The sequence below is a fragment of the Sander lucioperca genome, chromosome 16 (assembly GCF_008315115.2).
Source record: "Sander lucioperca isolate FBNREF2018 chromosome 16, SLUC_FBN_1.2, whole genome shotgun sequence".
In the NCBI taxonomy this organism is placed as follows: domain Eukaryota; kingdom Metazoa; phylum Chordata; class Actinopteri; order Perciformes; family Percidae; genus Sander; species Sander lucioperca.
The window spans coordinates 19,238,445-19,265,081 of NC_050188.1; the positions used below are offsets into that span (position 1 = coordinate 19,238,445).

General features: G+C 42.5%; 1 protein-coding gene across 1 annotated transcript; it reads right to left on the minus strand.

Moving 5' to 3' along the window:
* Positions 1–900: 900 nt before the first annotated feature.
* On the minus strand, positions 901–24,755 carry tinagl1 (tubulointerstitial nephritis antigen-like 1). Its single transcript, XM_031323108.2, has 12 exons — positions 24,508–24,755; positions 21,531–21,844; positions 19,812–19,878; positions 14,713–14,805; positions 14,479–14,593; positions 12,471–12,597; positions 11,843–11,993; positions 11,533–11,719; positions 10,367–10,412; positions 9,464–9,587; positions 3,926–3,971; positions 901–3,724 (listed from the first exon to the last, which is right to left on the minus strand). Exons 2-12 carry the CDS (start codon positions 21,835–21,837, stop codon positions 3,557–3,559), a joined length of 1,431 nt encoding a protein of 476 aa, XP_031178968.1. The 5' UTR covers positions 21,838–21,844; positions 24,508–24,755; the 3' UTR covers positions 901–3,556.
* Positions 24,756–26,637: the final 1,882 nt, after the last annotated feature.

Here is a 26,637-nt window from a genome sequence, read left to right on the forward strand (position 1 = left end):
CTGTTTGTCTGTCTGTGCATTATTATTGTTATAGTCATTCGGCCTACTGTACATCACAAATTTCTTCAAGCCAGATCCAGAATGCTGCGTATACATTTTCAATCCACAAAATAAAAAGTCCATGAATCTAGAAAACCAACTCAAACAACCTTCACAATCAGATCGTCTTTGTTGTCTAAGCTCATAAATCACTGACACAAACATTTACTGAAGAGACTAGAATAAACACCAATTAAATAGTCCATCTTTTTTAGGTTTTAGACGCAAAGTTCGCACACTTAAACAAATCCAACCATTCCGATTTTTGATCATATGTACACCACAATATTTTGAGGTTTTGTTGAGCCATTTCATGAAAAAAATATATATTCTTAAATCCTCAAAGTTTGTACAGAACAAAAGAAAATGGGACTCACTTTCCCAAATCACATGTCACACCAATATTTTTGAATCTGTTGACCTCAATGGCCAGAGGAAGAATAATAGTTCTCTGGTTAACTAAAGATCTTTGGCTTCTACTTAGGTGAAATGTAACATGATTTAATTTTTAATTCTATTATTTATGATGGATTATGCATACTCTTTGGCCTGGTCTCCCACTGACTGATGGTCAGAATTATTGCTCTCAGTGATGGAAGAGTATGCCAACACAGCAGGATCTTGTAAAAACTGTCCTCATCCCACCCAGCCTCGTCCCATGGAGCTTTCCCCTGAACACCCTGCACCCAGTCTCTCCTATTGTGGCTCACTGATCCCTAATGTTCCTAAAATCACACACCTTCTCAACTATCTAACCAACATACATGTAGACTATATATAAGGCATTTCCCCCCTGATCATATCACCTTGTTTCAATACTTAAATGATACAATACAAATAGGTGTTCACAATGAGACCGCATGGTTTTGGAAAGACTTTATTGTGCTGCACAAGTGAAAACTAATGTGGTATTGCATTTAGTGCACACAATACAAGAGACAGAGAGAGAATAACACATTGCACAGACAAACAAGGAATAAAAGTATATACTTTACACATTTTGTCATAAATAAAGTCTAAACATCAGTGAAGTGGTTCATTTTACATAAAAATAATTAACATGCCACATATGTTGGATAAATGGACACTGACAAATTAGATGTCTCTACTAGCGTTGGTCTGATTCCAATACTTCCTTCTGCATGAAAACAGCCATTTGTCTGATTTTCTCAACCCACTGGTACAAACCAGTGTTTGTAACACAGGTACAGAACTCATTCATCTCACATTGATGCTGCTTGAGGAGGTGATGAAATAGCTTCTATAAATAAAGATAAAGGCTTCCCAACTTCTAGTGAAAATAAATTGTAATGAAACAAACAAGACTACTCTGTGAACTTCCAGTGAGGACTGCGGAACAGTGACATAAATCAACCTAGCAACTTAAGTTTTGTCCATTGATCTTTTTCTCTCTTGTAAAGGAGCTATAGCAACATGCCCACACATAATAGAAAATATATAGAATATATAGAAAGATCTCCTTTCTGCTGACAGAAGATTGACATGATCACGCTTCAGGCCAAAGAGTTTAGTTTCACATTGGCCTTGGTGTCATTTATCTCATATTGATGGGCTGCCCTTCTTCTTGCCCTGCCCTCGCTCACTCCAGAATGAAAGCAAAGATACGGTACATTGAATGAGAAACATGCAATAACTGCTTATCTATCCAACACATTGCACATTGCCAGTCCATCCAGACATTTCACCTTTGCTTTTATGCCTAACTGTTTATCCATGCCTGAAGGAGATGATAGAGGGACCTTAAAGATCACAAGACGCGATGATATAGAAATGGTAAAGCCTTTTGAAGTGACAGCTAAAGCACACAAGGATGTAATTTAAGGTAAGTGGTAATACTACACCATGCACTTGCCTTTTAAGTGTGGCTGTGCCCCAAAAAGATCAGAAAGATCCCTCAATCAGCCTGCAATCGGTTGAAATAAAGACATCAAGCAGTGTAGACACACGGCTGATAAGTTGGAACATGTTAAGTTTCCTAGCAGAAAACAATAAAATAAAATATGAGAACATTAAGCCAAACAGCACATCTGCCACCTATGTGACTTGAAGTGTTTCTGTGTTAGTTAGAAGTGGCTTTACATGGTTTATTACATATGAAATGCATCAAACTACAGACTCTGCAGTCAAATACTGTAGCACAGATTTGACTTAGCAGCAGTATCCCCCCTCATCCTCCCCGCTGTGGTCAAACAGTTACAACCATGTTGAAGCACAAGCAGAAAAGCGACTGAGTGATGAGTGTGTTATGACAGTTACTAAATACAGTACATGGTAAAACAAGTAGTAAAATAAAACTTCTTTTGCTCAAATTGTAACATTGTACATGGAACGGAGCAAATTAAGACTACTATACACAAACACTTTCTTTCGCAGAGGTCAAAACAACTCTGTTTCTTCAAAGTATTACAATTCTTTTAACCTCTTAACGCATCAGAGTTTTATCTTTTAGATGTCATGATGGGGTCAAGAATGTGCAGCATGGCTTTTATTTATATGTTCATTGTTTATGGTGACTTTTTTCATTTATTAGGGCTGAAATTGTTTTATTTCACCTGCAGCCAAATGACATGTTTAATCTAATGTAGCCTATTGACACTATAAATGTGTTGAATTAGGGCCCGATTCATTATTAAATTGCTTTAAAATATCGAGTGGTGTTGGGAGTCATTTTGGTCATGGTAGGTGGCACTTTAAAATCTCAAATCAGAGTATTGTAATCTTATACCCATCAAACACATGAAATGCTCCACTGTTTCCAGTGTCAGATTTAGCTTTTTTACTGGAATGTGTGAGAAACTCATACCACTTGCAGCTACTGACTCCATACAAGCATCCTCTCTAAAACTGAGGGACTGAGCCAAACTGTGCCTTCATTTAGCAGACAGGTAAATGTCAGTAAGGTCATCTATGATATATTATCATGTTACACAGTTCAGCTGGGTGTGTCACTCTGAAAGGGTCTGATGTCTGATAATCTGGCTATCAGATTTCCTCTTTTCCAAACTGTCCCTCTGAAGTTTGGTCATTCTGGATTCAAGATTTAGCAAAGACTAAAGGTTCAGGTTGACAAAGAAGCACAAAAAAGAATAAAAAAGATCAGATTGAGTTTCTCCTTCTGTCGTCACCCAACATGAACATTTTTCACCAGATATTACACTGAGGATTCTGGGAAGTGTGGTCTTTGGATCAGTAGGTACCTGAGGTGCATAATTATAAGGCAACATAAAAGAGCTTTATCTTAGCTGAGTTTATCTTTGTTTGTTTTTTTTGGTGCCCTAAACCTCAAGTTACAAGGACAGTAGGAAGTGTTGTTCTCAGATGGAAGAGAAGAGGGGTTGTATTGATCCCCAGAGTGAAGTAACGTATAAAAAGACAGGGTTCAGGGGCTCTGGGGTTGATTTTTGTGGATGTGCTTAAATTCTGCTTAAATTCTGAGACTCTTGAAAACAAATTAAAAACAAAAGGTCTCTGTGGGGTTTTAACATCTGCTGTGTCTCTAAATGTGTCTGCGACGATGGTGGTGATGATGGTTGTGCATGTCCTCCATTGTGATCCTGCCCCACACACCAATCACAAATGTTTCAATCTCACACTCATTGTCCCCACGAGCAATACGGAAGTAGCCGTTCTCTCCCCAGTTCTTTCCCCAGGAGTTGGCAGCAATCTGAAAAGAAAAGTAAAGTCAAACTTTTTTACAGAGGAGGCAGATTTTAATTTGAGAATGTACATACTGTAGAGTACCTGGTTATATTCATGCAAAAAAAACAGAACTGGCATCATTGTCAAACACTCCCTTTTAAATGTATTATCAATTATTAAAAGCACAACGTTTGAGCTAATTGTTTTGCATACTGAAACTACTTACCCAATATTTTTTTGATGTCCCATCAAAGTTTCTCTCCTCTCCCCACCTGGTGCATAAAGCAGAGAGGATGGTTACTCAAAATGCATTAGAGTGTAAAGCCAAACAACAGGACAAATCAGTTGTGTCAGAGTTGAAATAATGGATGCTGTCCAACAAACATGTAAACACTTCTCAGGAATGTGTTCCCCGAACACACTTGGCATTATTGATAAAGAAAAGCAGGAAGAGGTATAAGTAGTGTTCTAGTTCTAGTGTTTTTAACAACATCCTGAAAACAATGGTTTGGATAATGGTTGGACATGGCATACTTGCACTCCTACATCATTCCAATCCAAAGAACACGGAATTCCCCTTTTCCTTTGCCATTTCCGTACTCTGGACATAAAATAGGAAGGAGGGGGTAGGTTACGAGGAAGTGAACACCACCTCAATCCCGTCACAGATAGCTGAGAACAACACAATGACAAACAAAACGCACAAATATACATATGTGAATCTGAAAGTAGAGGCCTATCTTTACCCTTCTTTCTCACCAGAAGCTTGATCTCAGGAAACCTTGGCAAAGGCCCCAAATTCCCATCATGCCATACACTTTGGTCTTAAAGCCACTGCCAACTTTTAGATGCCCACCGTTTCTGCTCGTCATGAACAAAACATTCTCCCAAAGCCAATTCCCATCCTGTTTTGGCACTCCAGGCTTTTCGTTTACCAAGAGACTCCCGGTGCCCAATCGCTTGTTTTCTTTTATAAGGGAAAGAAATGCGTTGTGTGTTTGAGTGGCTGGTCTCAGACTCTACCAACTCAGTAGCCTGTCATTACAACACCGGCAGATAGTGCCAACCTTCTATCAGCGAATGTGTTTATTAGCCCGGTGTTTCAGACATGACATTGACCAGGAGCAGACACATTAAAAACAGCTGTGTAAACAACTATGCCAACTACAATCTGAACCAGACTGGATAGATGGGATTTGTGTTTGTGAGAAAGGGCACATTCACACCTGTATACTGTATGTATTCCATATGCATGCCTGCCTGCCTGCATATTAATTGGTACAGACAGAGCCAGACAGAATCAGACCACTGCTGATCTCTTATCTGGCCTCCAATCAGCTCACTTGCTCACTTGGGGACAATAATGGGCATACCACTGTACCCATGTTCCCCGCCCTTCCCCAACGCCCCTCAGCCCACCCCTGACCTCTTCTCCGAGGATTGATCCCCCTCTCTCTGTCCAGTGCAGTCAGGATCAGCAGCCCAGACAATGCCCTTTCCACAACAGTGGACCTCAATGCTCTTTCCACAAACTTTCCCAGGCCCTGGGCTTAAAGGAACGCACCGCTATGGGATTTGGCCTATGTAAACACACTGATGCCTGTGGCTGGCAGGTTGGAGCTCAAAACACTATGTTGTCCCTAAAACCATGTCGCTGGTACATCCACATTCACTCCCCAGTGAGTCAATAGGAACCAAAGAGCAGAAGGCATTCAGGAAAGCTGGGAATCCACATTCTCATCCTTAGCATCATCTCACACCCTGGATAAGTCCATAGTTTATCGACAAACTGAAGCTGTAGAGATGTAAAATCCTGTGCATCCACAGTTTTCAAAGAGGACATTTCACTACAGCGCATGAAACACGTGGTTCAAACAAGCTAAGTACAGGTTTGGAGGCTGAGTGTTTATCATACACATGCACATAAAATGAAATGTCATAAAATATACATGCAAGACACGAACATGAAAAGGGACATGAAAGGCTGCTTGTAAATGGGTTGTGTTTAGTCTTTGTCAATGGCCAATCAGATAAAAGAAGAGACTGCTTTTATCATAGCGCTGAGATTCCCTGTCTGGAGAAACTCATGTTCATGAACAAGCTCAGACGCAGAGGTACTAAGTACAGTCAAATGCTCACAAAAGCACATTCCCCCTCTGCCCCCATTGCATGTTAGCTGCACATTTACAAGTGAGACTAGTGAGCGGCAATATATCATTGTCATGAAAGACACACTTTATAGCAGAGGAACAGCTGTTCTGACCGCCGAATGCCCACGGTAGCGGCAACATAGGCTCTCAGGGCACAGACTGGGCACAACAGTTCTGGCTCGACCCATCCATCGCCAGGCAGGGGGCTGAACCAGGCGAGCCTTAGAGGTTGGTTGAGGTGTGAATGGGACAGCACTTTGGCAGGAATGCAGTGTTTGGCCACAACGTGACCCCCGAGCCATCTGGGTTCCACCTCAGACATGAGGCACTCATAGACAGAGCATGTAGCTCACTGACATGTTTTGCCGAGGTAATGGCCAGCAGCAATGCAGTCTTAACCGACACCCATTTCAACCCCGCCTGTGCCAAGTGCTCAAAGGGAGGCTGGCACAGATCTCCAAGCACCAGGGGCAGGTCCCATGTTGGGGCTCTAGGGGGATGCAACCTCCAAGCCCCCCTCAGGAAGAGGGAGACCAGAGTGTGACTCCCCACAGTGCCATCAGCAACCCTGGCATGTCGACATGATATAGCCGCCACATACACCTTCAGGGTAGAGGGAGACCTGCCTTCATCCAAAAGATATTGCAGGAACTCCAGAATGGTAGGCATGGGACAATGTACCGGATCCACACTTCAGCCTGTACACCAATTACAGAACAGCTTCCACCTGTTGTCATACTGCAGGCGGGTGGATGGTGCTCTGGCATTCAGAATAGTCTGGCTGATGAGGTCTATGCAGCTGCTAACCAGTGGCCAAACCCACAATCTGAGGCACAGAGGATTGGGGGGCCAGATCTGACCTCCCAGCTGAGACAGAAGGTCTCTTCTGTCCGGGAGGCGCAACGGCGTGCCGTGACAAAGTCTGTGCAGTAGAGGGAACCATGTCCTGCCTGACCAGTAGGGGGCTACCAGCAACACCCTGTGACCCTCCCGAAGAACTCTCTGTAGTGTCAGCCAAATCAGAGGAAGCGGTGGGAAGGCATACAGCAGATCCACGGGCCAGGGATGAGTCAGCGCATCCTGATCCAGGGGGCTGGACATCTCCGCCAGGGAGAACCAAAGTGGGCAGGCCAATGCAAAGAGATCCACTTCTGCTTTGCCGAAGAGGTCCCAGATGACATACACCACCTCTGGGTGGAGGTGCCATTCCCCTGGAGGAGGCTTGCGGCGAGAAAGGAAGTCTGCCACCTGGTTCCAGTCTCCCGGTAGATACACTGCCCGCAGGCTGGAAAGACGAGGGGCTGCCCACGTCAGGATGTCCCAGGACACCTGCAGCAGCCTTGCAGACTTTGTGCCACCCTGGTGGTTGACATGAAAGACGGTTGACGTGTTATCCGACCATACAAGCACATGCCGTCCTCTCAGGTATGGCAGGAAGTGCTCGAGAGCCAGGTGCACCACACGCAGCTCCAGAACATTGATATGTGCGGCACGGTCTTTCACAGACCAACACCCCTGAACTGTTCTGCCCTGCCACACTGCAGCCCACTCCGAGAGGCAGGCATCTGTCAATCTCCTGTCTGCACGGGACGCAGCCCATAGGGATGCCCCTGGATAGGTAAGCCCTGTCCTTCCATGGAGCCAGGGCAAGGAGGCACTGCTGCGAAACCCTGAGCCTCCAGTGTCTGTGCCACCAGACTTCACCTTTTTCCTGGACGGGGGAGCTGCAGCAGAAGCCACAGTCCAACGTTTCGAACGCCTAGGTTGGGCCGGCGGCAACAGGTCTAACAAAGGGTCACCCACCGGGGACCCAACCTGCGCCAGTCTAGCAGCCCTCAATGCCCGCAGCATGTAGCTGCAGTTCATACACGGGCTGTCAGAAAGCCCCTCCCTTAGATGATCGGGCCCAAGGCACATTGGGCAGAGGTCATCTGCCTGAAGAGGAACCCCACAGCCCGCACAGAAGTGTGGATCGTCCATTATGACACAGTATGACCGTAAGCTGAAGGGAGGAGGTGCAAACAACCGCCTATACAGCAGAGGTGTGAGTGGCCAGACGTCAATATGGCTTTTTACCAATGAATACAATCGCCAACTATACTGGATCTATAGAACCGTAAGACGATGGAAGGGGGCGAAGACGCCGCCTACAACAGCAAAGGGTAGTGTTGGCAAAACAAGAATATCTAGTCAGCCTGCTGCTATCGAAGGGGAGAGGGCCATTAAGCTGAGGGATGCTGTGAAAACGATAAGTAGCGACAACCAACTTAAGTAAAAATGAAGTTGAACCAATAAATACCGGCAGCGGGGGGCGCAGACGCAGCCTTCACCGTTAATGGTCACTAAACCACTGGAAAAATATATAGCTTTGGCGAAAACACAGCAACAAAGGTTATATAAAGCAAAGAAAAAGAAACTTAATACCGGGAGCGGGGGGGCGCAGACGCCGCCTTCACCGTCAGGGACTGGTTGTACAAAGGTAGCTTCAGCAAAAACACAGCCAACCCAATGTATAGCAAAGAAAACAACTCATACCTACCCAACTCAACTACTCACCAACCTCCATAAAAAGGTAGCTTCCTAGCAGCGAGCCGTCGCAGCCTTTGGAGGACAAACAAACTGTCACTGCTCCGACCGACACGGTCACAAGGCCACCAGTGACGACAACGTAGAAAACGTTCAAGTTCAAGGCTTCAGCCAATGTTTAAGTAAATGCAACTGCACGTGAGAAGAAAAAAGGAACAGATCTCCTGATGACACCGGAAGATATAGTCTTTCCCGGGTCTTCCATGGGTCACAAGTGACATTGTTGGTATACATACTCGAACTGCGCATGCGAATATTCAGTGTTTAAGCACCGCCTCTGGCGGTCAGCAGGGATGAAATACAACTACTACCAGCCTGTCTGAAGATAGTCTAAATGATAACAACAGTGTTTTGGCTTGGGTGTGGAGAGGAGAGAAAGAAAAGAAAGCGTGACGAATAGTGAGTCAAGATGACCAGCTGAGGAGTGATAGCGAAACAGAAATGTGGCAGGAAAGAGAGGAGAACGGGGAAATAAGGAGAGACCAATGGGTGGGGGCAAGCAATCCAGGTGTGTCAGCTGTCTACCCGCTTGCATATTTGTGGTCGCCGTAGTGACTAGATAGAGGGAGAAGGAGGGAGGGGGAGGCCTTGTCTTCAGCAGACAGAGGAGTGGAGCCAAGGTGTGTCTCCAAGAGCAACAGACTGGGAGGGAAGCTTGTTGACACATACAATCTCGGCTGTGTGCAAACAAACGTGCAGGTGAAGCTTTGAATCGAGTAGCTTCTCAATTAAAACCTGATTCATTTTTTAAACACTTTTTCTGCTGAAATGGCATCTGTTGAGCATGTAGCAACAGTTAAAACAGGCACATGGAAACTTAGATCAGGAGGAAGGAAGGCAAATGTGTTTGTCCAGACCCCATTCACGAGTTTGTGTAACATGGCACGTGGTTTCCCTGTTTATTTTAAGTCTAATCAGGTTCGTACACAGAGCCAAACCTCTACTTACAGCTATGCAATGACTAATAGGCTGTTGTTTCACAAAACATTGGCAAAATCTCTATTATGTACTGTATACTGGTAACTTACCCAGTGATCCTGATTGAGTGTGTGCCGTGTTTGCGGTATTGTGGAGGTTTGGTGAAGCTGACATCAGTATGTTTGTAGATCCCATTCTTATAGACAAAGAAGTCTTCGTGGACCTCCATTATAGCTGCAAGAACCAACAAGCAGGGAGAATTAGTTGGATATAACACACACGCAATACAACTTTTCAGGCTGCGGAAAGTATTATGGAAAGGAGAGATAAAAATCTTATTCAAACAACAATAAATCTAAAAGTAATTACCTAATTTCACCAAACACATTTCAATTTGCCCCCTGAGTCATACACACCCCAGACATCAGACAGGGCAGCGGTGTGTGTGTGTGTGTGTGTGTGTGTGTGTGTGTGTGTGTGTGTGTGTGTGTGTGTGTGTGTGTGAGTGTGCTGCACAGCTGAACTCTGTGTGACTTTCCAGCTTTGAGAAAAACTCTCCGGATATACAGCTAAGAAATTCCCTCTTATGGAGGGTTACCTGCACTAAATCCAATGTCCTATAGCTGAGAACAGTGTGTGGACCTCCACTTGTATATACTACACTGAGACACACACACACACACACCTCTATGCCTTTGTGTCAGAGAGAAACTCAAAGGCAAAAGGGAAACTTGACGTGAAGCCAATAAGTTTTCCTGGAGTGCTAAACAATAAAACAAGAAGCTGGCACAGCCTCATAGAGAAAGAAAGACACACCACAAACACAAAACCAATAATGATGACGAGGTCAAACACCACATCATCCAAGGTTGGAAACCTAACACGAGGCTCACAGTGCATGCGTTTGGAGTTGTGTGTCCCTTGGGAGTGCAGTGTTGTTTTGATTTTTAAAAAGTAACACTCACTTGGGAGCAAATGTTGACACTAAAATATTATTTACAAGTTTGCTTTACCTTGCACAGGGCCATTATCCATAATCTCCTTCATTATCTCCTTTTCCTGAGAGAGGCGATAGAAGGAACGATTTATAGGCAGAGGAGAGAGATACAGACAGGAAGATCATTACATGTCAGTGAAATGGAGAGGATGAAAACAACCCCCCTGTATATTAAAAGTCAGATAACAAGATTGAGTCCAGCAGGGCCCCTTGGCTTTAATGCCTGGCTTATTGACTTTACAAGCCATCGGGAGACAGAAACAACAGGCTGTAATGATTTCAAGAGGCATAATTCGTAATTTAGTAGTGATGGATGCTGGACGATAAAACCACATGTCGGCTGCAGCTCAGTGGTTGACTTTGAATTGGGAGGAGACGCACAGAGAACGGCAGAAACGGCTTATGGAAACGGTTTTAGTGAATGTTACATGATATTTTGAGCTCAAAAGGAAGGTCAGAGGTGCTTTTGTAAATTGTGTTTGTTAGATAGTTGTTTCTCTGTGTTTTCTCAATGTAATCAGTCAGACCTCTTGGCCACTATGCTCTCATATCGACTAATTCTGGTTTACTCAACTTACTATTGTGGCTGAGCATGAATGGGTGACATGCAGAAAGAGTCGAGTAATTTGATATTAGAATGTAAACACAGAAATCTAATTCCAGATACACTTTTGAGTCTTCAAATGATAGTAGAGCATGATAATGGATGATGATATTTAAAGTGTTTGTGTGTCCAGTATGTAGAGCCAAACCAATCTTAACTCCAATCAGAATTGATTATTTTTTAATTCCTTATTATATTTCAATCAACCACCTCAATCCTGAATCCAACTGCCTGGACCATGAAAGTGGCAACAGGCAGGTAAAAACACAAATTCTTGCCCTTTACCGATTCAGTGAAGTGTGCTGTCGAGCACTTTCCCATGTTCATTAACGACGGAGTCAAGTATGCTTGAGGAAAGTGTGCAAAAACACATACGGTAATAAACATGTGAAAGAGATTATAGTCTACTGTTGCACGAGGAAGTCCCACAAATGTACAGCAAGCTTATTAAAGCTGCGTGTTTACTGGAAGTTTGAGAACATGTTGAGCTGGTCGGGTGTTGAACTGATGTGAGGGTGTTGACCTGTGAGTAGGTGTGTATGCATGCATCACATATGTCTCTTTGTGTTTGTGCTTACATTGGATGAGAGCCTGTAGGGCGGTGTGGACTGGTAGATGTTGTTGTGGTAGTTGTCCGTGTTGGGGCAGCGCTGTGTGGCCTGCCTCTTCCCCCGACCAACCGAGCGACTCTGCATCATACAGCGGCCCACCTCCGCTGGTGTTTGCTGCGGAGGTCGGTATGGATAACAGTCGTCTGTCACTACTCTGTGAGAGAAGAGGGATGGAAAAAGGTGTCAAATCTTTAGCATGTTGTCATCAGGTAATCACCAGAACTTATTATATGATGCTTTCCTTTTTTTTGTAGTTCAAATAAAATTGAGTATTTACCCTCTACGCCGGAGGTACCACCAGGCTCCATCGATGCGTCCACCTGCACAGCCTCCCTGGTTACGCGTGTCACAGGAAATTAGATTTTGTGGGGACAGCTGAGGAGTCATATGACCCATTGACTGGATGGAGATTCTGTCTGATGCTACAGCTATTGAAGAGGATAGGCAATGTTACAAAATGTCATGCAAAAAAAACATTTTTACACTGAAAAATATGTTAGATTGGAAAATGTTATCTATCTAATTGTTACAGTTTGTGTCTTCAGGAAGCTAATGTATGTCATAATCATAGATATCCATTAACTTTTTGCAGGTGCTGAATAACAAATTTCTACACAGAAACATGATATATTTTAACCAAAAACGTAAGACTCTGTGGTCAGCACATTGTCATGTCCATGTAAAATAAAAGTATTGGGAACATTATTGCAGTGTTTGGGTATTTATTTTGCCTTTTTCAGCCAATGTCACCTAACCTGTCAAATATGTCAAGTTATTTCCTTTTACAAATTTTCTTTTCTTTCTTTCTTTCTTTCTTTCTTTCTTTCTTTCTTTCTTTCTTTTACGTCTCATAATGATAACCCACATTTCCTGCATTTTATTCATTTCTTCCATTCCTGCTCTACCTGCAGTTGAGAAAGCCCAGGATGCAGCACAGTTGCCCTGGTCAAGTGGTTCATGAATCTTTCCTGGCCACTTCTCTGCTGAGTTGAAGTAGAGTGGCAGACGATCAGTTTGAGCATCCATGTTCATCTGACAGAGAGAAAAAGCGAGTCAAGTCAAGAGAGCGTAATCACTGTTACACTCTCACAGAACAACCCTCAATCCTCATTGAGGAAACATTAATGTTCTCAGTTAAAGCAATGATTATCATAAGTGACAGCCCACATTTTTAAATAAGGATTTAGAGTAAAATAGAGCAAATAGCAGTTAGAACCACTAACACAGAGTTGCAGCATGGGACTGTACAAAGTAATTATTTGGAAAAGGTGAAACACATCAGGGCCGGGCAGACAAACACAAAGGCGGGAAAAGACACAAGGCAGGAAGTAAAACAAGACATATACGAACCTACAAAAATAAAACAGCAAACTCAGCAAAACCCAGAATCATGAAACAGATTACATAAATCTACCTTCTCGTAGAAGGAACTTATTCACAGGTGGTGACTAGGCTCATTTGACCCACTATCAATCTCTGATGCTGTAGAATAGACAGAACCTTTGATCCCGGTCCTCCCCATCAAACCATTAGACCATTTTGTTAGATCGAATGAGTCATTTGAACCAACTGAACTCTTTCATGGAGCCACCTGATACCTAACTAAGGAATGTGCTGCTGGTCAGGGATTTGTACTTGTGTAAGGTCAAAGTCCAAAAGCACAAGCACCTGAAACCTAAAGGTGTGATAAAAGAGGGAAAATAGTTGCCAGAATAAGTCTAAATTCATTCAAGAATTTACAATTTTCCATCCCTTACAAAGAAGTCTACAGACAGACATGAAAGGAGAGAGGGACAGAGAGATTTATGAATGGGCTGCAAGGCTCTGATCTAGTTCCTGGCACAGGTAGGGACACGCTGACAGCGGAAGGAGGAAGGGGGAGTTGTGAGGTTTTTAGGGTGGAAGTAGTCGTGGAATGTTGGGAGACGTAAACAGGGGGAGTGAGGACGGATGGATAAAGGGATGGATGGAGGTGGGAGGTGTAGACTAAAGAGGAGGTTTGCTCTTTATTCTCCAGGCAGCCACCATCCTCTCCATCTTCTGTGTCTGATGTTTTGGTTCCGTCTTATGTAATCTGTCTGGGTGAAATGTAAACAAAGACTGAGCGGATCCGAGTGGGCTGAGGTTCCAGCCAGAAACGCCATCACATACCAACAAGCCACCATAATTAGGCGAGAAACGTTTTGATCAGCGCTCCCTTGTTGTAATAGGTTTTAGACCCAGCATATTGCAAATCATCATATCATCACATCACTCACAGGAAGTATGCAGGAGTGTTTAAAGAAGTGAAAAGCCACAACAAAACTGTAACAATTCACTTTTTCTCTGCATTCTCGCCTGTCGCAAAAACATCCTGCTCTCCTCCTTTGATCCAACATTTAAAATCTACTTTGTACATAAAAGTATTCAAAAATATTAAACTTTATCTTAAAATCTAGTGGGAAAAATCTTCTAATCTTCTAAAACGTTTCTAATGACACCAAACTGTATATAAATTGATACAGAAGAAATCTGGGATGTTTACACTTTCCATAATGGTGCAGCTATAAACTACATAGCAGCAACAAAACAAACGTGTCATACAGCTTCAGTGGGAACAAGAAATACATAATAGATGATGTCTGTGACATTTAAGAAGAGGTTACACCCAGTAACAACAAGTAACATGATATTCTTCCAATCCCTGTATGGAAATTAGTTCACTCATGCCACCTTTTAAAAGCAAGGTCAGAGGTCAAAGGTCAGCTACACTGAGGATGGTAAGGTTTTCATGACTTGCTTCAGGGTACTTGAGCAAAAAATAGAAGTATCAACACTGAAATTTGTGCCTATGCCTTCAGTCACTTGACCACCTACATACATGTATTTCTCTTACTCCAAAAATAATTTTCAGGGATGAAGACTGTCCTGTACCTGGATCTCATTCATATTCATAATAGTCCTGGAGGGTCTCTGTGTGCCCAGGCGGAACCGGATGCCCTCGTCCAGAGTCATGCCGTAAAGCTGACTGTAGTTTGCTGCCTTCCACCTGAAAGCACAACATAGGAGGAGCATGTGTTTGTGACCATGTGTAATAAAGATCATATTGTAGAACATCAAATACCATAAAGTATGTGTGTTTATGTGTGCCTGTGTTTGTTTTTTCACCCATAGTTTCCTCTGTTGACGGCATGGATAATGTCAGGCTCCATCAGACAGGCGTTCTGCTCACACTCCCAGCGTCCTGTTGTCCCACATGTACTACAGAGGAGAGACGGAAAGCGGAGCAGACATGAGACCTTTAAAAGGCTTTAATTGCTGTAATTGCAATTGCAATTTCCATATTTATGCAAAAGCCAGTGAAGTCAACATAAAGTAGAACTACTAGTACATACTACTAGACTATCTGAGGCATAGACAAATATTCAGGGAATCAGAGGAATTCCCAAATAAGAAATTAATTAAGAGGATAACGTCAGTAACTGGGAAAAAAAATGGAAAAAGAATGAACGAGGGAGATGTTGAAGGAAACATTCAGCCTTTTAAGGCTGCAGAATGCAGATCCATTTTTAGTCAGAAGGAAGCAGAGAAGAAGCCAAAGAGATGACAGAAGATAAGAGAGCAGGATATTAATGATGACGACTATGTTTACTTTGGGGATCCTCAACAAAAATAACGTGTGTGTGTGTGTGTGTGTGTGTGTGTGTGTGTGTGTGTGTGTGTGTGTGTGTGTGTGTGTGTGAAAGAAAGAAAGAGAGTCAGTGACAGACTGGCAGACTGATATACAGACACACAGATGGGAAGATAAATAAACATATTCTGGCAGCGATACACAATACTGAGAGAAAAGGAAAGGGAACATCAGGGCAAACGTCAGTACTCGTCCTCTCTGGGACTTTCTCTCCCTTTCTCCTCGTTCCTAGTTAAAGAGAAGAGAAGAGAAAAGTGGTGAAGGTGGATAAAAGAGACATGAAGGAGGAGAGGAGGAAAGAAGGAGTCCAGTTTGTGTAGAAGTGCAATGGGCCACAACAGGTGCTCCACTGGGCTGCACTCAATTGCACTCTGCCTCCTGGTCACACATTGCCCGTGAGAGTATATACGCATATGCATGTGTGTGTGTGTGTGTGTGTGTGTGTGTGTGTGTGTGTGTGTGTGTGTGTGTGTGTGTGTGTGTGTGTGTGTGTGTGTGTGTGTGTGCTAATGGTGGAAAATGTATGTATCTTAAGTGAATGTACCAATACAACAACATAAAGTAAAAGCCCTACAAACATACTTAACAAAAGTAGAACGATGGATTTGTCCAAAGGTAAATGACACGATATATCTTGTTTGTATAATCAGGATTTTGTTTTAGTCTTTATGCTAAGCTAAACTAACTGGCTGGTGGCTGCAGCTAGTTACTCTGACAGGATAGTGGTACCAATCTTCTCATCTAACGCTCTGCAAGAAAGCAAATAAGCATATTTCCCAAAATGTCAAATTATTATAACATTTAAGCCCAGTCTATCCCAGAACGCTATCAGTAATAACACGTCTTACTCATTGTTGCTCTCTGTATCTTAAAGTTGCTCTCCTTATGTCCACACTAATCCTTACTGGGCTAGATTCAGGTATTATGTACCGTGGAGATTTTAAAGCATTATTGATGTTTTCTTGGCTTCTTGGTTGTCTGACTGTAAATATTATTGTTCTCCCTGTCCCTGAGACTACCTGGTTAAATAAAGTTACTAAGTCATTATAAATAACAGCTGCAAGGTCAGCAGTCATTTTGGGAATATCATAATAAACGAGTGTGTTAGCAAGAGAATGAGGGGTGTTTCCCACACAGACGTGTATAGACTTCCAACCATAAAGTCTACTGTACATAAGACATCATGTTTACAGAGAGGGGGACCTGCCCCAAAGGATCTTTAACCACACACAATGATGAAGACGCCAAATTCCCCTTTAGTTACACTGAAGCCTACAGGGTGTGTATTACCTCTCAAAATGCACTCTTCTGCAGGGTCACTGAGACACGAGCAAATATCACACACACACACACACACACACACACACACACAAATAGGCGTAATGATGGACTCCTGGAGACAGGGGGACAGAATGTGACTGAGAAAGAAATACGACGGCTCTGAGGACAGTGGGAGGCCTTTTCACATTCTCCATCACACTCCCAATTAGAAAAAAACACCCCTTGACCTCTGAGACGATACACATACAAACACTTGCATACATAACATGCAAATGCACACACCGGGTGACATGAGGTGCATTGTCTAGCCAAATACTGCCAGATCAGTGGGAACAGAGCCATGTTTGTGTGCGTTCAGATATGACCTGTATCTACATTATCTGAGAAACTATACAACAAATTAGACCAAACCATTGGCTGTTGTCCGATCTGAAGTACATGCAGACAGAGCAGAGCTGCTGTCAAATCATAGAGATAGATGCTGCTTTGGAGCCGTTTAAGATTGCTGGTGCGAGCAGGAGGCACCGCAATTCAGATCATTTGGAGAAAGGAAAATGTCTCAGCTGGGGATCCCATTAACACAGAAGACTGCCACTGATATCATGGTGTATCTTCATACATACACAAACACAAGCATTTCTTTAATACTTCATGCTCAGTCAAGTTGTGTTTCTATGCTGTCTCGCACTGACACAATCTGTCCAAGAGTTATTCTAAGATAAAGATTATACTGATTGTGATACTGATGGGCAAAGAGCAGATTTTTTTTATTGACTATCAGTGATATTTGGCTTCCTATTTGGCTTAAGTCAGTGGTCAGTCAAGACATGTAGGAGGTTAGATAACAGTGTGCGGGAGCTCGGCCACTGCTAATTAGAGACTTTGGAGGGAAAAGAGGGAGAGTTGCATGTCGACTCAAAGCGGAAGCCCTGTCATCCACCCTGCAGCCCTGATTCTGAGAGCTGGGAGGATGCACATTTGGGAAATTAATAAGTGGAGAGAGTGGGAGTGGGAAAAGGGAGTGTGTATGTCCCTATGCGCCAAAGCTGTGGTGCAATATTTCAAGCATCCATGTGTATTGCCTTAACAAGCACTTGTGAAAGTGTATGTGCATAAGACTCTTTTGTGTGGCGGTGAAAGGGGGAGTTAGCACATGAATGCTGTTTTCTGGTGAACTGGGACACCTGAGGTTATTTTTACCATGCAGCTCAGCCTTTTCCAAGTCTTTTCTCCAGAAGAAACACTATAGTTCCGCTATTCATCAACAGCCGTCCTCTCCTATCTACGCACCCATCAGACCCTTTAGGTCAAACCTAATTGAGCTGCCATGATAAAAGTCATACCTCAGGCCTGTCAGATTGACACAGCACAGCTTCTGGGGTCGAACAGCTGCGAGGTATAAAGCAGAGGATGTCAGCGAGGTCAGCGTGGTTTGGGTTAGACGTGTCATGACAAATAGCCACAGAGTGTTATCGTTGCATGAAGATAAATATATTAAGGGTGTTAAATCAACATTTGTGTGAATGTTCGCACACATGCACAGGGTCTTTGAGGAACATTAAATGACACAGATGTGGGAAACCACAGTGGAGGACAGGTGAGGAATTCAATTTATCTTCTTCCTGCCTTCACTCACTTGTCCTTCTCTGTCTCCTTCCTCTAGTCTCTCAGAATCTGCGTTTCCTCTCCTTGACTGCCGTCGATATCATGCAGAAAAATGACAACAGCCACATGGACTCTGTTGGCCTCAGGGTTGTTGAAGGCCATGAAGATAAAAGACAATTTGCTGTCACTGAGAGCTAATCTAAAATACTGTTTTTGAAACTCTTAACTTCATGTCAGGGTCATAAAGTGAAGAGATGTTTGTGAATTTGTCCATCAGTATGCTAAACTGAAAAAAATAATACAAAACAAAACACTGTCAAGGAGGTCTAATCAAAAGAGTCAAAATAAGAATATATGAGCGTTGTATTTTAAAATACAGCCTTACTTTTGTGCTTTAGAGGAGAGTGGATTTTTATCTACATCAAAGTAAGATCAGTTCAGAAGCTTAACAGAAAATATCAATTATGATTAAATGTACCATGTTAATCTGGAGGGGTATGTAAGACACTGTTTGAGAGGTTGGCACACACACAACACGAGATAGAAAACATTGGCATGGAGCCTGTTTTGATTTATCCTCAGCTATGCAGCTACTGTTCCTCCTGTCGCAGGCACAAACTGCCAAGCTGTTCTTTACTGCATAACAGATCATAACAAAGAATGCTTTGGAATGAATAATAACATTATCAGAATTAGCTCTGTAACACATGGACTTGTTCTTCCTTGTGTTTTTTTCCCTTTCTATTTCATTACTCTCATACTGAACTATAGGCATTTTTACACAACAGTGTTTTTGACTTGATAGTAGGAAAAGCACAGGTGTTAATAACACTAAAGATGGCTCTGTTCCGACATGCACAATACCAGCATCCTGAAACGGTAGCTAAATGGAATTCAACAATCTTCTTATTATTAATATTTTTTTACACCTTGGATTTTCCTGCTGTCAAAATAACTTCCAAACGGCAACGCCAAATTGGGTCAGAGGCGTAAAGTACGGGGGGGCCCTTCCCTACTTCCTACCCCCCTACCTTCGACACCCATTTTCGATCTCAGCCTTCATTTTGATGTCAACTACACACCTGTAAAGTTTCGTGACTGAATCTTGCACAGTTGTGATACTATCACTGTATTACTGACAAAATCTGGCCGCAGACATATAAACACCTGGCAAAGTACTCAAAACCACCTCTGTGGTACGTAGTTCCCGCTACAGTAGGTGTCTCTTGGACTACATTTTGCCATAATCTCACACATACACGCACACACACGCACGTGATAAGATTATGTGATCAATGTAGGATTGAATATTATACCACCAGTGGCTTTATTATTAGAAACACATGCTGCACACACATATTTTGTAAACCCTGACCAACTTTATTTTTAAACTCCAGTACAGATCCCAGAGATTTTAAGAATACAAAATACTGTACGTCAGCATGAAATTTGGAAAAATGTAATGCATGTGACATCTACAATTTGTTGTAATGGTGCATCCATAAAAACATGGCAGCTTGGGCTTGAATACTTCACGCAGTATAAGTGTTAGAACAAGTAGATACAGAGGGTAAATGAAGTGAGGGGAAACAATGTTTTTCAAGCTTTAAGCTATGTGGACACTTAAGGGAAAACCTAGGATTTAAGAGGTTGAAAGAGAAATAAGAAGAAGAAAGAGGGGTTTACAAACCATAAATTGCAGTTCTCTTTGTATGTTTGCCCTGAAAAGAACTTGTTGCCATTTCTTTCGCAGGTGCCTGAGAGGAGATAAAAAAGGGGCAACTTAATATACATGCAAATATACAAATGGGAGACCGAGATGCACTTAGATAGAGAGCACTCACACTTAATAGTGTGTGTGTGTGTGTGTGTGTGTGTGTGTGTGTGTGTGTGTGTGTGTGTGTGTGTGTGTAATATGTGAGGTCTAAGGAGCTCTGAGCTCCAGTAATCCAGTGTAGGAATGTGGCGTTAGCTTCTTTCCTGCCTTCCCAGGCTTCCTGGGTCGTCGTCATGCTTTAACCAGCTTACGCTCCACTTCACCACCTCTGGTGAGACAGAGGGAAGGGGCCACAAAAGTAGCCAGTCCATTACATCTATAACTAAGCACCAACAAATCCTTAACATTTGCGCTTTGAGCTGCAGTGCTCCACTAAGCAAAAATGATTTAGCAGTGACACAGTATTAGCATTCCTTTTGAATGAATTAGACCCATTACACTTGACATTTGAACCCTGCTAACTTACAGATTGTGAAAACTATATTGACTCGGTGACAGATTCACAATGAGGTTTATCTACAAGCTGATTTACATTGGAAAGTGCTGTCAGTCGAAATTTAGGGCATGAGCAGGCTGAGAATTTACAGTGTGAGCAGGTTTCTTCGCCTCTGGTGCGAGGCCCAGAGCTGATTGTGTGATTTATGACTGAGGTCCTCTGTTACCCATCATCCCCCTCACAGCTGTCTCGCCCAGCACTCTGTCACAACTCAGTTACCGCAGAGCTGAAAAGTGTGACAAGTTACTCATTGACATTTAAGGGTTTTATAAAAGTGAATTCTGTTGAACTGAAAGTATGTGGTTTCATGTAATGTGACACTTTTTATATAGCATGATGGAGACATGATGTGAGCCAATATTAAAAAACTATACACTGACTTTGACAACATAATGAGAAAAGTCCAGCTGAATAAAGCATTGAATTGAGTTATGGACTACAACAATCTGTGACTGCTGGGCAGCAATAAGAAAAAAAGCACCATAGCTTTTCTCCAGGCTGTGAGACTGTGTGGTCAGATACGTGTGTGCACACTCTTAAACATATATTAGTGTTTGTGTCCCACCTCGTGATCCCCCTACCTCGTCGTCCAGGGAACACATACCTGTACCGACCCCTCTGCGTCCCATCCTGTCTGTCTCTCCCTCCACATAGCCCACATTCCTTCTCCTGATCTTCATTCAGCCCTCCATCCACCCCTCCTCCCTCCCTCTGTTAGGGTTAATAAAAAGCCTACTGTTCCCTGCTCTGTTCTCAGGTAGTCCTCTGCTGTCACTGGCACATTTTACACCTCCACACTGAGAGGATCGTGCTACAACTGTTTGGGGAGTCCAAATGTAGTCAAGTGAACAGTTAGATAGATGGGAAAATTAATTAAATCTTAAGTTTTCTACCAAAATGAGCAGGGGAGGACAGAGCCTTCAGCCTTCCCTTCTGAGATTTGTTAATTAAAAAGAGATCAAACTGACATCCAAACGTTGTACGTCGTACATGTGTCCAATACTTTTCATACAGTCCATTATCTTAAGCATGTTTCTTTGAGCTTGACAAACTATGACAGGCCCACACACACCTGTGAAAACTCCCTGAAGCACACTCAAACACATTAACATATTTGCTTGTGCATGCTTACGTACCTATGAAAGGTGGCTGTATGCCAAGACAATGGCCCCAGAAGTCAGGGCAGCAATCAGAGACGGTGCGGTTGCAGAACAGGTCGCAGTAGCAGATGGTGTCCAGGTAGGGAACCGTGCAAAGGTCGTCTCTGCCTGGGCAGCAGCCTCCTCTCCTCTCGCAGTAGGAGCCAAACGGGTCCCTGATGCTTCCAACATGGAGCGGACTGGCAAGCTCCCTCTTGGTCCTTCTAGACAGGATTCTTTCTGCAGTGCTCTCTCCCACCACCAGGAGCAGCAGCACCGCCACAGTCAACAGGAAGAGCTTCATGATAAATCTGTAAAAGGAAGTGGACAGAAAATAGGATATAAGATATTTAGGTAAAGATAATCCTATATATTCCATATCCTTCTATAATCCTTATTCTTGCAATTGACGCTTATATGATGAAGTGGTAAAAAAGTTTGTGAACGTCAAATGCTGCACACTCCACAGGAAGAGAGGGGAAGAGGTCGCACTGTGAGCAACATAATTGGGGTTTGACTGCTGCCAACACACTATCCACCTCCTGCTGAGTAATTCACATACGCACTGACAAACATGCACACACAGAATATACTTTTAAACAGAGCTGGCAGCAAACACATGATCCTTGGAGATCATCTGCTTATTTTTTCTAACTTTCCTTTCAAGCATCCAAGACAAACAGCAGCTAGATATGAAAACACACTCAAAACAAGAGCAAAAGAAACTGATGGAAACAAGTATGCAATGATAGAGACAAAGGTCTTTAAACATGTTGAATGCTGTATGATGGGGTCAATTCAGGCCTCATGTAATAGGTTCTTTAGCTACCTTTTTTTACTCTCAGCCCTTCATGAGATTAATTAATAAGTGCTGGTATATAGTCCCTCTTGAACTGTTATTTTCACTAATGCAGCACTGTTTGTATTACAGGGACATATAAATCCAGCTGCACTATAATCACCCTGTAATTAAATATATGTGTGTGTGTGTGTGTGTGTGTGTCAAGCAACCAACAACTCTCACTCTAGACAATCATCCGTGTGTGTGTGTGTGTGTGTGTGTGTGTGTGTGTTGGTCTCAGGTTACTGAATGTGTGAGTCTATATGGGGTTGGACAAAGACAAGGGGTATGCCCGCTGCTTACATAAATAGCATCATTAATTATCCAATCAGATCTCAGAGCACAATGGACACCCTGCACATAAAGCAGGGCTCTAGAAAAGATCTTTGCTGTCCTGTTTTCTGCATGACGGCGCCTTTAGTTGAAATGCACCCACACCCCACTTAAACACACACACACACACACACACACACACACACACACACACATGGGCATATGGCAGCATGGGATGGGCAGGTCTCCTCCTTAAAGCAAGTGTTTTGTTGTGGCAGACTCTATGTAGCAGTGCAATAAAACACCCACTAGTCTGATCAACGAGCAGCAGAGGCCTTTAGGTCAAACTGTCTGTGTAAAAAAACACAAGTGCTGATTGTAATGCTGGCTGCCGACAGTACCTTAATCAATAACTTCCCTTTACAGAGCAACTTAGTTCTTGTTGAGTAACTTCAGCAAATCACTGTTTTTCTACGAGCAGCTTCAATATATGAAGATATGTGGTTGTCTTAGTATAGTTCTCAGCCAAAGTGGGACATTTCAGCTTGTTAGTCCATTTCCTCAGCTGCTTTTCTTATGAAACAGACACAGAAGCTGCCATATGGCCCATCGGTGCTGCAGACAGCTGTAGCCAAGCTACTGATCCCACACTGCAGCCACAGGACAGATGAATCCTCAGCAAGAGCAACCCACACACATACTAGAAGTAGTAGAACTGCACTGTCACGTTCTTGGCTGGACCTTCATCGCAGCTTCAGGACCATGTTCACAACTTAAACCTGTTTAAACACTTTGATGAATATCTAATTATATCAATAACAACAATAATTTAGTTATTAAGGGTCAGTTCACCCAACTTAAATAACATAAGAGCAGCATCTCTTTGCAAAAACAGTGTCTGTTGATGATGCACAGACTTCAATGTGAACACTGAAACTACTTTCTCCTGAAGAAAGTGTCTTATAAAAGCTTTTAACAGCATGTTGAACATTTTAAAGTAATTTTTCAATGCTGTCGGCACCAGAAATAAAAATGCATTGACCTCACCATTGTATTGGGAGTGGAAGCAGAAATATCAGATATCTCAAAACCTGGCCTAAACTAAAAATCAAATCTATATATCTGCCAGGCTACTAGAGGTAAGTGATATGTTATTTTGTAATTTGGGTGAAGCAAACCTTTAATGTTCCATGCTTACTGTACACTTTGTCCTATGACCACCTTCTTTCACTTTCCTTCCCACAGCTAAACTTTGAGATATCACTGCACCACCCAACAGATATTCAGGCATCTTGGCTCAGTATATTTATATTAAAAAAAAAGCCCTTTCAGCTCCAGTTCCCTCTGTGTCACACAGTCATTGGCCATTATCTGTCAAGCTCAACAGAACACAACAGGTGAGTGGTGGGATTACTGGTCTTGGTGTGTTATCAGTCTCAATGTGAATTACACAAGAGGAGCCGCCACAAACTCACTGGACTCAATAACCTCTTGAAAAGAAATCTCACCTTTCTCCCACTCATTTTCTTGAACCTAATAATAACTTAATTTAATTAATAACTAACCTACAATCCCACACCCAGAAGGTAAATATGTTGTGACAGTAAAGACTTGACTTAGCGGTACTTAAATGAGGTGCCTTTGGCTAAATAAAGCACTGAGTTCTAATCTCAGAAAAAAATAATGATTAGCAAACATAAATCAAAAGAGCTTCAAAGTTTCCATATAACAAAAAAGATATTTAAAGTAACATGAGATCATCATGTCAACCATACTGCGACGTTGAGCCTGCACTTGCCTGAAGTCTGGCATAAAGGAGGGCTGCTGTTGAGAAGTGAAGAAAGCTAAAATTGTTGTTACCTTGAGTTTAGAGACAAATCCTGGTTTTGTAATCCGAGAGAAAACTGCAGAGCTTTGCTGATGTGTTGCTCAGGAAGTCATCCACAGGTAGAGAGGTAAAAATTAAGTCTTTCTTGTGTCGTATCCTCACTCTCTCACTGGATCTGGCTTGTCAGACTGCCTTCTCTATATACAGCCAGTTAGAAAGGCTAACCACTCCCCCCGACCCCCCTTCAAGCTCTGCCCTGTCCCCTGCTTCACTGCCTCCTGCTCAAATCTCTGTTCTCTCTCCCTCCCTTTCTCTCACACACACACACACACACACACACACACACACCTTTCCTATCTCTTCATGCCTTCCCTTCCTTATCTGGAACCTTCTATCTGAAAGTGAAATGGTCTGCACTCATCTTTTTTTACTCTGCGTCTTCTTCTTCTTCTTCTTCTTCTTCTTCTTCTTCTTCTATTTTCTTTCCACTGTCACTTTCACTGACAGCAGCAGTGGTTTCCCCTCCACTATCTGGGCTTTTTACCCTGTAGGGTCAAATCTACTTGTCTCTCTTTGTTGGGTACTGCTGACCTCCTGTTCACCACCTAGTGGTCATGGGTTGCATATCTCAGGCAGCCAGGAATTTATGGGATAGCCTGTGAAAGACCTCCAAGCTTCTAGAAACTTACAAAATAGCCTCCGGAGGTGAAATTTGGCAGCTGTTTTAGGGAGGCTGAGTACTCTGAATGAAGAAAATAGGGCAGATGTTTTCTTTCTGCATGATCCACGTGTCTTGAATCTGTTTACATCATGTGCCTCTATTTTGTAACATCTCCTTTTTTCCATCCTAGATTAAGTTCAGGGAATCAATAAGGGATTTTTAACTGGATTTACTAAATCAGTAAACTTCTGTAATTTAGTTTTTATGAATTAAGTAATCAACTATCTCACGTATTGTATATATGATATAGAGGTCTTTATATAAGGTTGCTACTTTTATATTTGATGCCAAATTATATGTATATGTATTATATATATACACAATATCAGCAATTTTGACTATTGTTGCTCAAAGATCTGATTTGTTTTGGCTTTTTTTTGCATTTTTCTTGATAAGAATGCTAAAAAGGTATTTAGGAGACATGGTGGTCCCAAAGACACAGCTGTGCCATAGGACCCCCCCCCACCCCCCCTTTGGGTTGATCAATAAGCTAAAGGTTGAATCAATGCGTGCGACGCTGTGTAGGTGGGTGGGGAGGGCAGGGCTCCCCAAAAACCCTTTCAGGACAAAAGAGAACATTCAAGCTGCCCACACAAAGATACCTAATGTCCGTACATTTAATTTGCACAACATAATTAGCACTTGTAAAGACCTCTGATCTGTATGTTCTCACATACTACTAACAGACAAACTACAAAATAGGATCAAAACCCCACATTAACTGCTTAAGGCCACATACTGGAGACTGGTACTGGCTAAGGCAACTGCTGTATCACCTAACCCTTTATGCAGTTTTACCAGGTTTCTAAAGGACATATGGCCTTTTGGCTAAAAATGTGAAATACTGAATATTCAAGTCCATAACTTTAAATGGTAAAAACAGGATTAACTGAATTTCATGTGAAATATAAGATGGATAACCACTAGTTTATAGCAATACATATTCTACATTTGATGCAACATTTTGAAATATGAAGTCCAACTTCTAAAATAACGTTTGGATGCAAAACAAATTATAGAATTTATTCTGCCATAATCTTCTGTAAAAACTGATTCTGATGTTACATTTGTGCTTGGTATCTTCTCCAAAAGCCTGGTTGGAGCATCCCTACATGTGAACACACCAATAATCAATCACCTGAGTCAATAATCTGCAAGATTCAAAACAGTGTCTCTAATTTACAGTACATGCCAGACATGAAAAGCTCTGAGACAGTTTCTGTCAGTAATGTGAGCAAAAGTGAAACAGTTCTGGGTAACTTGTTTGCTTTTCATACAACACTATAATTATGGCTTTAACACCGCTTAGTCAATCTCATTCCTCCTGTTTACCATCCAGTGAGATTGATTCAATTGTACTTACATGTAAAGAATTCTTTTTTGCACAGCTACTGGCATCAAATGAGTCATGTAAAGAAGAGTATGGCCGTGATGCTTCAAT

What these genes read in the sequence shown, in the direction of transcription:
- tinagl1 (XM_031323108.2), bottom strand. Translation starts at nt 21,837, where the DNA reads ATGAAGCTCTTCCTGTTGACTGTGGCGGTGCTGCTGCTCCTGGTGGTG. An exon ending in TGAATATGAATGAGATCCAG is followed by an intron (nt 12,598 to 14,478) that starts GTACAGGACAGT and finishes TCTCTCTGTCAG; the next exon opens with ATGAACATGGATGCTCAAAC. An exon ending in TGGTACCTCCGGCGTAGAGG is followed by an intron (nt 11,720 to 11,842) that starts GTAAATACTCAA and finishes CTTCTCTCACAG; the next exon opens with AGTAGTGACAGACGACTGTT.